This window comes from Lepidothrix coronata, unplaced genomic scaffold (assembly GCF_001604755.1).
Source record: "Lepidothrix coronata isolate B3197 unplaced genomic scaffold, Lepidothrix_coronata-1.0 Scaffold15, whole genome shotgun sequence".
Classification (NCBI taxonomy): domain Eukaryota; kingdom Metazoa; phylum Chordata; class Aves; order Passeriformes; family Pipridae; genus Lepidothrix; species Lepidothrix coronata.
Window position 1 is genome coordinate 2,992,391 of NW_016690195.1, and position 12,410 is coordinate 3,004,800.

The 12,410-nt window shown below is 36.3% G+C and overlaps 1 protein-coding gene across 1 annotated transcript in view; it reads left to right on the forward strand.

The window, feature by feature from the left end:
- The window catches only part of DCAF13 (DDB1 and CUL4 associated factor 13), a 24,299-nt gene extending 12,124 nt beyond the window's left edge, over positions 1 to 12,175 (forward strand). The window contains exons 9-11 of the mRNA XM_017806521.1: positions 2,060 to 2,195; positions 10,043 to 10,206; positions 10,940 to 12,175. Coding sequence (XP_017662010.1) covers positions 2,060 to 2,195; positions 10,043 to 10,206; positions 10,940 to 11,027 — 388 coding nt within the window. The 3' untranslated portion in view covers positions 11,028 to 12,175. The remainder of the gene's footprint in view (positions 1 to 2,059; positions 2,196 to 10,042; positions 10,207 to 10,939) is intronic.
- The last annotated feature ends 235 nt before the right edge of the window (positions 12,176 to 12,410 follow it).

Consider the following 12,410-nt stretch of genomic DNA (forward strand, 5'->3'; position numbering starts at 1 on the left):
GTCCTGCACCCTAACCACTAGACCACCAGGGGCCCCTCGAACCCGGGTCGCAGCGGTGAGAGTCCTGCACCCTAACCACTAGACCACCAGGGGCCCCTCGAACCCGGGTCGCAGCGGTGAGAGTCCTGCACCCTAACCACTAGACCACCAGGGGCCCCATTATTATTATATGCAGACCCCATAGTGCAACAGTAAAAGGCTTTATTCCACATTATAGCAGATTGTTGCCAAGACCTGTGGAAGGAATTTTACTCTTTATCCCCACTTTTTTTCCTCTTTTGTGTGGTGGCCATAAATCTATTGAGGAGAAGCCTTACAAATGAAGAACTTTGCCTTGTATAGGCTGACTAGAGTGTTCTGGGACACACAAAATTCCTTAGAAGATGGACTTTTTCAGAATTACACACTTGATATTAATCTCATGGGATGGAGAAAAGTCTCTAAGTAGATGTGATCCTACTTGGAAAACTGAGAGGGCAGTTAAGAGTATCTGTAAATAAAGGATCTTGACGGTATTTCAGTTATGACTTCTGATCTCCTGCCAATATGAAAACTCCTAACTTCAATTGCTTTCTATTTTATTTTTAAATGAAAATTTAAATAATTAAATTCTTTAGCCCTAAGAAATAAGATTTATTATCAAGTTGATTAAATTTAATAAATGCTTGGTAAACAGAACTGTATTTCTGTATGAACTTTTAAATGACAGATCCAGGTTATTTGGCCATGTTTTGTGTTCTCCCTGTCCCTGAAAATGATATTTAATAGCTTGTGATGACGGCAACAGGAGAGGCAAAGGCTGCAAATTCAGAGTAAGGAAGGGAAAAGTACTTAGTTCCCCAAAGAATGAAGCAAAGCTTTGTTATTGAGTCACATAGTAGAATGAAAGTAAACATAGAAATGCTTGTGAAAGTGCAGATGTGCACACGCACCGTTAAACTCAACATCAGTGAAAAGCTGATGTATTGATGTTTTCTGAAGGTACTTGTGCTCAGTCTTCAACCTGGTTGTTCTTGTAGAGCATTGCTTACTAGTGAATTACAAGAGGTGATTAAGCTTATTAAAGCTTATTAAGCTGATATATTGATTACTTTTGTTTTTCTCACAACCTCTCCAGTTAAATTCCAGTCTAGTTTTCCCACAGCTCTTGAATAGGTGTTGTTTTCATGTTTCCTTTACAGTATTGCTTGGTTTTTCCTTATAAAAATAACTGAGTAGAAGAAAGAGAACGGTGTATAAGCTGTAGTGCGTCTGATGCATTGAAGAAGTGGCTATTGGTGGTCAATAAGTAGGCCTTATTTTTCTTCACTTTCAGAATGCTAAGAAGTAGCTAAAATTACCAGAAAAGTGTACCTAGTCCTTTATTTTCATAGCAGAAGTGAAAGAATAAATTTGTTTGATACATACTTAATGAAAATCAGATGAGTTTAATTTAATATTGGTTTAACTGCAGCATGCAGAAACGTTTTTCAACAGGTGTTAGCACTTGTCGAGCAGGAGTCTGATTGGAAGAAATTAGAAAAGAAAGGAAGTCCATCTTCGGGCAAAGGAGGGAAATCACAATGAGGAGTAGCAAATCCATTGCCATATATCATAAATGGATAGGTGTTTATTTGCTGTTCTTTTTCTTATTCATAATGGTGGTGTCAGATTCTTTGGCACCTGTTTTTCTGCATTCCCATTCCGTAATATTCCCAATGCACATTAATCAAAATTATTTCAGGAACAGTATGGATATCATATTGTATACCTATGGCATGTTTTGCAAAAAGAGTTATTTTTTAACTATTTACTGTAGTTTCTATGAAAGCATTTATTTAAAAAGCATCTTATTCGAGATGGTCCTTTATCAGTCTAACTGTTACACTTTACTGGAATCTCTATGTATAGAGAGATAAGATCAGCATAGTGTTAAAAAAGTCAGATTTTTTTTAAAAACAACAGCAACAAAAAGTAAAAAAAAAATTTGCCTTGCACAGAATGCTTTCTACTATTTGAAAGGTAGTGTTGGTGGGAAGAGTGACAATAGCTCATTTTAAAATGTTTCTCTTTGCTTTAGGGAGGTATATCATACCAAACGAATGCAGCACGTCATCACTGTAAAATGGACTTCAGATAACAAATATATTCTGTGTGGCTCAGATGAGATGAATATTCGCCTGTGGAAAGCCAATGCTTCTGAAAAACTGGGAGTGGTAAGAGTTGCATTTTGCTTTTTGTTATCACGAGATGTTTGGGGTTTTTTGTTGTTCTTACAGCTGGTTAACCTGTTCAGCCTTAAAAATCTTGTTTCTAAAGGGAAACGGTAAAATTGTAGTTTGACATTTGTGTTTAATTTGCAGACTGACATGTGCAGTACAGCTCATTGCATTTACTGTGGTCTGTAATAATAATAATAAAATTACATACCTCATTATTGTTACACAAGGTGACTTTTTTTGGTCTTGTTTAACAATAATCATCAGTTCGATCTAAACTTGAGTTGAGTTTTTAACCTGTGTGCTAAAGGTTAGAATTCATCCCTTTGCACTAGAGAAAAGGCAATAAATTCTGCTTTGCCTTACTTAAGTAATTCTGTTGAAGTTTTGGGTTACTACATTTAAAATTTTTGACTGGTATGTGATTGGTTCATATTTGTTCATGAAGTTGGTTTGTTCAAATAAAAAAAAAGATAAAAATTTAAAAAAATCATACCGTGATAAGTCTGTGCATTGTAAAATAAACCATTGGCACTGATGCATAGGTGAGATTGTCATTAGCCTGTGTAACTCTCAGATACCAACTGGGCAAACTGGTGTGGTGTCTGAAGTCCACTGGATTCAATGTAAGTCTGTTTGGTTGAAGTGTCCCTAGTAGGAACAGACACCAGTCTAATTAAACAAGTCTTTTCAGTTACACTTGTTCAAATGTTTATGTATAGACAAAGCCAAAATATTCCTTTATGGTTCCCAGCTCTATATATTCATCTGCACAGCTGGAAGTATTGAGTGACTGTGGAGAATGAATTTGACACTTTGCTGGGAGTGATCCCTTTATGTAGCTTCATATTGTTACAGTGTTTTGGAGGTGCTTACAATGCTTTTTCTGAGCCTACTGGCACAGCTGTCAGATAATGCCTGTGGGGATTTCTGCTTGATCTTGTGAAAGATTGTGGGGAGAGGAAAGGGAAGCTGTAATTCAGGGAAGAATGTTGTGCAGTTAAGGGGACATCTATTGCATAGTTATGTCTAGGGCTGCTTGTGATTACCTGAAGCTCCATCAGCTTATAGTATCTGTAGGAGGGAAGTGGAGCAGAGCTGGGAGAGGTGGCAGGTGAATGGGAGTAGTAGAAGTACTTAGAGCTACTCTGTGGAATGGGACAGTTCATGGATTATTGTGCACTGTGAAGCACTGGATATGGAATAGCACAGATAAAATAACATGTAAATCTTCAGCCATGACCCCACCATAGGTTTTGGGAAGTCCTGTTATTCTCATTTTTGCTATAGAGCTGTAGGTAAAAAACCCACAGCTTTGTGTACTGTGCAGTAATTGTGGTTACAAACTACTATTTAAGTTTGTAAATATGAATTTTTTTAAACGTGGTAACTTCTTTTTTTGAGGATGCCTTTTTTTTCCTCTTCTGCGTTGATTCTTGGGATTTTCCCATGTGGTCAAACACAAATATCAGTCCCATACTTGCTAATTCCAGGGGCTCCACAAAGCTCCTTAGAGACTTTACTTTTTGATTTAACTTTTTATGTTGAATTTGTTTAGACAGTGTGGGATTGGGCAGAAATTATTACCTGTTTTCCTTCTGTTGTATCCATATGCTCATGGCAACAACCTTTTCACCTGATTTTACAATATTAACTGAAACTTTCTCTGTTTATTCACTATATTCTTAGCGAGAGATCATGATCTCTAAGATGTTGTTCTGTAACAGAATTGTCTGGTAATCTTGATGTGCATCTTTACTCTGTGCCCTCTGTGTGAAGGTCAAGTGGGTAAGAAAAATGTCAGAAATAACATTTTCATATAGAAGGGTTCCTGATATTTTCAGATGTGAACAAAAAATTCACTGTATTGACTATTAGATGGTATTGGCTCATTTTCTTCTGAAAGACTGAGGATAATTGGCTCTGGGAAGTAATGGGCAAACCCACCTCCTTCTGCATTATAGAAATACTGTGTACCAAAAGGACAACTAAACTATTGTTTAAGTATTCAGAATGTAGACTGGTAAACGACATTCTACTGTTTTCTGCAGTATTTGCATCAGTGAAAATTGGCCATGGATATGCCTAAAAAAGGCACTACTAGTTGTGGCTATTGGCTGTTGGATGTGGTCTGCACATTAATACTTGTGTTCCTTGGCCTGACAGTGAATCCTACATAAAACAGCCTTTTTTGTTTTTCTGTAAGTTCAGTTTTGTTACTTCATATGCCTCTTGGAAGCTGTTGCTACAATTTGGTTCTGCTCTTGTGGGATCAGACCAAACAAGCTTTTGTAACATTCTGTGTGGAAGGGTGTGTAAGCATTTCTGTCAAAGCGCTTTGGCTGTTGGCTCCCAAGAGAGCTAAATCAATATCTGTCTGTGACACAGGTCAAGTGACATGTGGTTTACTACTTGATTTTTTTTCCCCTCCTGTTTTTCGAGTTAGTTTTTTTGGGATTCATTTTTTGTGGGTTTGTTTGGGTTGTTTTTACTGTCAGAAGTGAAAGTCATCCCATCCTTTAGAATACAAAACTTGTCGAGGTATCTTAGAAAAAACACCCCGCAACAACAAAAGACATCTTAAGAAAACAAAATTATTTAGAAATACAGGGAGAACTTAAAAGGGACAATAGTGTATTATGTAGAAAAACTGCTCTCACTTCTCGTGGAGAACATCAATGAACTTGTAAAGAATTACATTATAATGAGAAGAGGTAATGTTTCAGATCCCCGAATCTTGTGTGGAAGTGTGTTCAAGCATGAGGTTGCTGAAGCCTTGAATGTAGCAAGACATGGAATTTGAATGTCTGAAGCTACTATAGTTGTTAAAATTTTTTCTTTAGAAGCACTAAGAAATTTTATTTTTCAGCTATTTAGAGTAATTGTTGCTAATAGGACTCAAGAGTAGTATCCTCATGGCTTATCACAGTCTTGGATATACCTTGGAAATGTTTGGGTTCAGGCAACTGTGCTGTTCCTTGTTTGATCCAATCTGGTAGTTCCTGATATTCTTAACATTGCAGTTGTTAATGCTGTTTAGCAGGTTCCACTACTTTTCTTCAGTACCTGCTTCTTCTTTTTTTATAGGATTGATGTTCTTATCTTCACAGGCATGTGCTTGCTCCTTTTATAAGTGTCCAGTTCTTCCACAGTCTGTGGCTATTTTTTGAATGTTTTGAATATCCAGAGCTGAGCATTCAGTAATTCTGTCAGAAGTGTCAGAATATGTCTTAAATGCTTAGTTGCTTGGTCTGCTATTTTTCTTTGCTGAGAAGACTTGATTGAATGACTCATCCAAAGGTCACTGTATTTCTGACATAATGCTAAAATCTTGCAATACATTGTATTTTAAGATGGATATTTTTGGGCTCAGGATGAGTGGAAACCAACATCCTGAAAGAGAAAGAAAAATAGTAATCAAACCTTTTTTTTTCTTTGATGAGTACGTAGCCTTAGTTGTTTTTTAGCATTACTGGGTTCCAAGGAAGTTATAGTGAACATACAGTACTCATGTTGTGGCTGCTGAACATTTATCCACTTGGAAAGTTGTACTTTCTGAACCGTGGCTGTCCAAGCACTCATCAGTTCTGACATGCATGTTGTCTTTTGGGTTTTAATTTATTTGGCACTGCACTCATTATTCAAAATCATTGAAACATGAAAGAAAGAATAAAAGTCTCTTGAGGAGCCAGAGGCATCTTGTGTCTCTACTCCACTGACAATTGAACCTGCGTGGGTTTTGCATAGGGGTAACAAACCCCAAATCTCTCTGTTGGAGATACCGCAGAAGTTGCTTTAAAATAATTTGCAATATTTACTTTTTAATAAAAATTGATTAGTTGACAAATATGTATTATTAAATAGGACTTAACAGGTGTTATTTTTAAAGCAGTAAACATCTCTCTCTGCATGTCCAGAAGCAAAAGACTCAATTAAACAAGACTTTTGAGAAACTGCGGACTGTTCAAATACTGTACATAAAATATGGCTTGTTAAGTACGTTTGAGGCTTTTTTACCTGTGCTCTTGAAAAAGTTTGGGATTTCTGAAAGGTAAATGATTTTGACTTTTGATGAAAAGAGGAAAATAGAGCCTCAACTGAGTGAAAAGGCTGGAAAAGCAGCAGTAATAGAGTAGACTTCTGTTAATAGTGTACAATTAATGTAATTAATACAAAGAAAGAGATAAATTAGATAAAAGGATAGATTAGAAAAGACATATTAGGGTTTTTTTAATTATAGTGAAAACAAAGAACCATCAGTAAAACTTTTAAAAGCTGTATTGCTCTTCAGTCTACTGACACACTAAAAAAGAAATTATACCCACAGTTCTTAGCGTATAAATGCTTAGTAACATTACTTCAGAGAGTTACTGCTGCAAAATTTGGCTGTGTTACAATTCTGAATTAAAACAGAGCACTGGACAATTGAATAAGATAATCTTCTGCTTGGTATTTCAGTAAAACTAGTGCTGAGCATAGTGCTAGTGGAGCATAGGTTTGCTGCTTTCTTACAAGATGCAGAAATAACAGATTTGAGTAAAGTTGGAAAGAGAGGAGGAAGTGCAGTTACGAGTCTTGGTTTTGATCTAGCAAAGTGCATTAGCAGTAGCACATCAAAACTGTCTAAAGTAATTGTTTATCCTTTCGGTCTGGTTCTAGTATTTCCATTTTCTGAGGTAATGCTGATAACAAGCAGTACCAGATACTGTGTGACATGGCATTCTTTTCATAGTGATTTTGGGCTTGTGATTGATTCAGTGCACCTGTAACTTCAGCCCTTTAGCTATGATTTTGTGCTCTTAACATCCACATTGCCTTACATTACCTTTCTTTTTTTATTTTTGTCATCCATTTAGATGTAAAGAAGCCAAAATTTTTTGGTCCAGGAAACAGTGAATAATAAACTTAATGGCAACAGATTTAGAAAGGTGTTTTCAGCAGAGCAATGGAAAAATAAATGAAGAGAAGCTATGGTTTAGAAAACTGCTGGGATATGTTTCGATTCTAAAAATATATTACATCAGTGCTCTTGCCTGCCCTAATCTAGAAGGGCAACCTGAAGAGGACTGATAAACATTAATTTCATATTCTTATGCTGAATTACGGAAGTCTAACAGCGTGGAGTTTTAAATACTGCACAGTACAAATACAGCTCTCTTGAAAAGGATAATTTTTTTTTTTAAAGGTGGTTTTAGCTCTTCAATCAGGGCTCTGGAAAAATGCTTACCTTCCATTTAGATGTGAAAAATAACCAGCCTCCATCATTAGGAGGGAGGAGAGAGACATGGGCAGTTTATTGGAGGAGGCATTTTCCTATTGCTGGCAACTTGGTTGCATTTAAAGATTTCTTTTTCTCCCTTTTTCACTCTAGGTATTCACTGTGAAGTGGCACAAATCAGTTCTCTTTCTGCCACACAATTTTTACTTTCCTCATGTAGGAAGGAAGTTGCACATTCACTTAAATGTGTATGAAATTGAATGTATGGAAAGAAGAGTCATATGTCATCTTTGAGCATGTCTCATGATGTCATATAAATCCCAATTTTTTATATTATACAGTGTTCTAGTCCCTATAAACAAAATCTCTAATCCTGCTAAATCATGCTGTGCATCTTCTCCAGCCCAAAACAGAATGGGGAGTAATGCTGTTCTCTTCAGCTGTTCACGTTGACCTTTGTAAAATGACTTGCAAGAGAGAGGTTGGAATTCAGTGGATTATTGCAGTCTGCTTTCTTAGCTAGCTGCTATCTCCCATAAACAGAAACTTGTCATTACTGCAAAATTTTAATTTTCTTTTACCATCATGTAGATGAGGGTGCATTTAGCACAGCCTGGTGTTTTGTCCACTGGCATTTGATAGTTGGATGGAAAGTCACCAACTGTGTGCCTTTTTGTATACCACACTGCACACAAAAATGGAGTCAGACTCAACAACCTCTTGATCTATATTAATTTTTAAAATAAGATATCCTGGATTTATCTTTAATTTACAGATTCACCTCTTGTCTGTAGAATCATCAAGGTTATACTAAATCGGCAGCAATTTGCTTTTCTTAAATTAAAGGAAAATCATTGCATTTAATTAAAATAAAAGCTCTTTAATTTGGATTACGTTGGCAGTGTTCTGCAGAGTGGGAACACCTGGGATTTATTAAGAGTGAACCAGCTATTCAGGTTGGCTCACTAGAAGGAATTTCAGTAAAAAGCAGAGGGTGCAGCTTTAGTGGGTTAGGGTTGTAAAATTTACTCTGTTTCACTTAGAGAGGTCACAAAAATATAAGTAAAGCAAAAAGATTTGGGTTTTCCGAACAAGAGGGTAGAGTGAAACAGAGGTTAAGAGCATTATGTATCTCTGAGGCCTGAATAAGAATTTTTTGAGCAATGAGCAACTCTGCATATGGTACCTGGTTTCTTTATTGTGCAAATGAGAAAATCCTTTGCTATATATTTTATCAATACTTGCTTTCAGACCATTTATGGTATTCCAAACCAAAATCTTCTGAGCATGATATTTATTTTTTCAGAATTCATTAAATATTTTAACAGAAGTCACTTATAAAAGGGGAAAAACACATTCCATTTATAATGTAGGTGGAATTTCCAAACTTTCTGTGTGTAATAAAGTTGTTGCTTTTGTTACTGCTTTTTTTTCTCTTAGCATCTGAAACTTGGGTTCTGTCTTTTCTTGAAAATAAGAAATTAGTGAAACTGAGTCATTTTCAAAGCTGAATAAATAAAAAGTTGTCTGAGTTTTTAGTATTTTAGGTGCAGATGGTAGTGTGTGAAATAAATGTGAGAGGGCAAAAGACTTGTTCCACAGCTAGTTTGAAAATGTGTCTGAAACATTGGAGCTATAGAGCATATTTTGGGCAGGAGGGTAGGAAAAAAAAGAGAGTGGGATTATCATCTGTTAATATTTAATATTAACAGATTTTATGTTTATGTGAAAATTCACTAGACTGAAATGCAGCTGAAATTCCTAGAGATCTGAGCAAATCCGAAATACATAGAGACTGATATTCCTCATGAAGAAGTGAATGCTTTAGGCAAATACACAGCACACACATATTTTTTTCCTTTCGATAAATAAGTATTAGGACCCAAGAAAAAAATGCCTAGTTGAAAAAAAAATAATATTCTGTAGGTTGGTTGTCGGGAGAAGGCGTTTTTCTCTTCCAGGGTTGTTAATGGTGGCTCAGACATAATTTTGAACATGGATAAAAGATTAGTCTTTTGTGGCAGCACTGGCTCACCTGAATTTCATGTTTGTGACACTTAAGATTTTTTTAGCAGCTTGATGAAAGTGGGAACTCCCTGGTGTCATACAGTGAAGCTAATACTTGAAATCTGATGTGTGCACCGTGCTTCCTAAGGGATCAAGGCGCTGGGTAAGATTTAGGCCACCTAAAAAGATGTCGGTAAAGCTGTTCATTAAGGCAGTTCATTTACAGCATTTGTACTTGCACTGGCTAGTGATTAAAATGCCTGCAAATCTTTGTTTTACAGGTAAAGTTGATCATCTCAGATTAGGGAAGACTGATCAATGAGCTTTTACTGTGTCCTATTTGTATTCCCTCCTGTTTTTCTACAGCACATTAAAATATGATTTTCAGGAGTTAAGTTTGGTTACTTCACTCAACTTTGAAACTGTGAATAAACTTTTGTGTTTGAGCATTGGGATATTGTTGGAATTTTAGGGTTTTTTAATATTTCCCTACCCTAACTCTGAAGATCCTGTGGTCACAACCATTTGCTAGAAGGAAGCCACTTGAATTAAAAGCTAAAAAGATTGACAGTTAAATCCCTGTTCTTTCATAACGTGCTTGTCTGTGTTTTCGCTGTAGCTTGCACCGCGAGAGAAGGCAGCAATGAATTACAATCAGAAGCTGAAGGAGAAGTTCCAGTTTCACCCCCAGATCAGGCGCATCGCTCAGCACCGTCACTTGCCCAAGAGCATATATTGCCAAATCAAGGAGCAACGCATCATGAGAGAGGCTCGTCGGCGAAAGTATGTCATCCTCTTCTGGATTTGTTTTCTCTTCATCTTAAAACGTGCATCACTGCAGTGCTGCTGCAGCAGCAATGGATGGGAATGATAGAGATACGGCATGTGGGAGGAACGAGTATGAGCTACTTTTAACATCTGAACGAGTGATCACGAACTACTGGGTTGATTATAAGGAAAATGCTTTGTTTAGCATGACATGATGCCACGTGGCAATGGAAGCAGAATGGGCTGTGTTTGGTGTGGTGGGTTTTTTGGTTTTGTTTGGGTTTTTGTGGGTTTGTGTTGTTTTGGGTTTTTTATGTAATGTGAGACTCCATGATGAATGTTTGCTGTCACCTAGATCATTGCCATATTGGAATTTCTAGGAGCAGGAGGTGGCATACTTTGCTGTAGCCAAAGCTAAGCTAAGAAGTGGGTTTTAGTCATCTTTATCTGCTGAAAGACTCTACAGACTTGAGCAGCCAATCCTGTCACATGAAAATCAAACTGAGTTCCCAAGAAAAGGCTTAATTTGAAACTTCTCTAAATTAACCAACTTTAAAGTTACTTTTAAAAGGAACAGTATTTCTTCCTGAAATAGGAATACGTGGCTAGTGATTAATAAAAGAAGAGCAATTCTTTTCTTTTTCACTTGTAGGATGTCTCCATTAATACCTTGAGGAGGAAGCTGTTATTTGTTTAACATTTGTGCTGACTACTGAATTTCATTTTTCTGGTTTTTTTTTGTTTCTAGGGAACTGAATCGTCGCAAGCACAGCAAACCGGGATCTGTGCCATTTGTGTCAGAGAGGAAGAAACATATTGTGGCGGTAGTGAAATAATTGTTTTCTCATGTACAAAATGTCACAATGAAAGAAAAATGTCACTATTGAATGAATACACTGTACAAAATTGATGGACATTGGTAAGACAGCACATGGCTCCAGGAACGGGGCTTTTCTTCAACTTTATACATCCTCTGACTTCTGAAGTCATCATCTGCTTTGGGTACTTATGAGAATTAGCACTGTAATCTTTCACTGCCATTTGTCTGTCTGACGTTACTGCCCCAACACTGGGTATTGCAGTGCAGTTTGACCCTTTTGATACAAGCAGATAACTTGGTGGAGAATGTCTGTAGTTCCTGTCTTATTTCTTGGTACTGTTACTACAAAAAAAGGATGAAATAGATTCTTATTTATCAAAGCAAAAAAACCCTTGTTCCAAACAGAGTTATAAAATTGATTCTCCTTATGCTGTCTGGTTTTTAATTTTTATTCAAACAAATTTAATAAAGAAAACAAGTGACCTTAAGGCAATGGACTAGATCTTGATTATTCCAACTTAACAAATATCCTGCATTATACTTCTTACATACAATATATTATCTTTCTTTTATCCAAAAGGAATTTTGTAGTATTTTCTGACATCTGTAAACATAATTTTGTTCTGTCTTCTTAACTATTGTTATATAACTTGACAAAACTTCAGACTGTTAAGTTCCTAAAATTGACAATGACGTAGTTGAATAATTTTTTCTCTTTAACTTATTTAAAATTTCTAAAATCTGGATGAAAGATAACATAAATTGTATAAACCACGGAAACTTCTTTAGATGAGATTTATCATAAGCCTTCTATTTTAAATTTATAGAAGAAAAACAGAAGTTTCATGCTTCACAAGGTAGGTACCTGTAGCCCAAACTTCCCCTGTTTGTCTGGGAAATGTTCTGCTTCTCTTCCTGTGGGATAAACTTCTTTTACTGAAGATACTAAGGTGATCAGAAAATGATGCTGGAATTCAACTGGGCTTTCTAGGATGAAAGCTTCTCTTTCGGACAGATGAGATATGTAATAACAATAATTTTGCTTAGCATCTTTTGTACAAAAGGATCTTCTTTAACCTTTGCACTATGGTGCAGTCTGTAACAACACTCTCCCCACCCTGAGTTTATGCACAAAAAATAATTAAAATTATAATAAACTTTATACTTTTAAACTTTTTTTTTTTTTAGTCTGGAAATTAAACACTTTGAGCACTTCCTTTCCTGTAGTATCCTGTTCAATGTATCTACTGACACTAATCCATATGCATTTCTAGTTCTTACTCTTTCAGTTGTCTCTTGCAGTACTGTTTGGGCAAGATTCCTGAATCATCATAGCAAAATTATGGCTCTTTGGTGATAAGAGGCCATAATGTATCTTTTACTCTGGACCACTTACCTT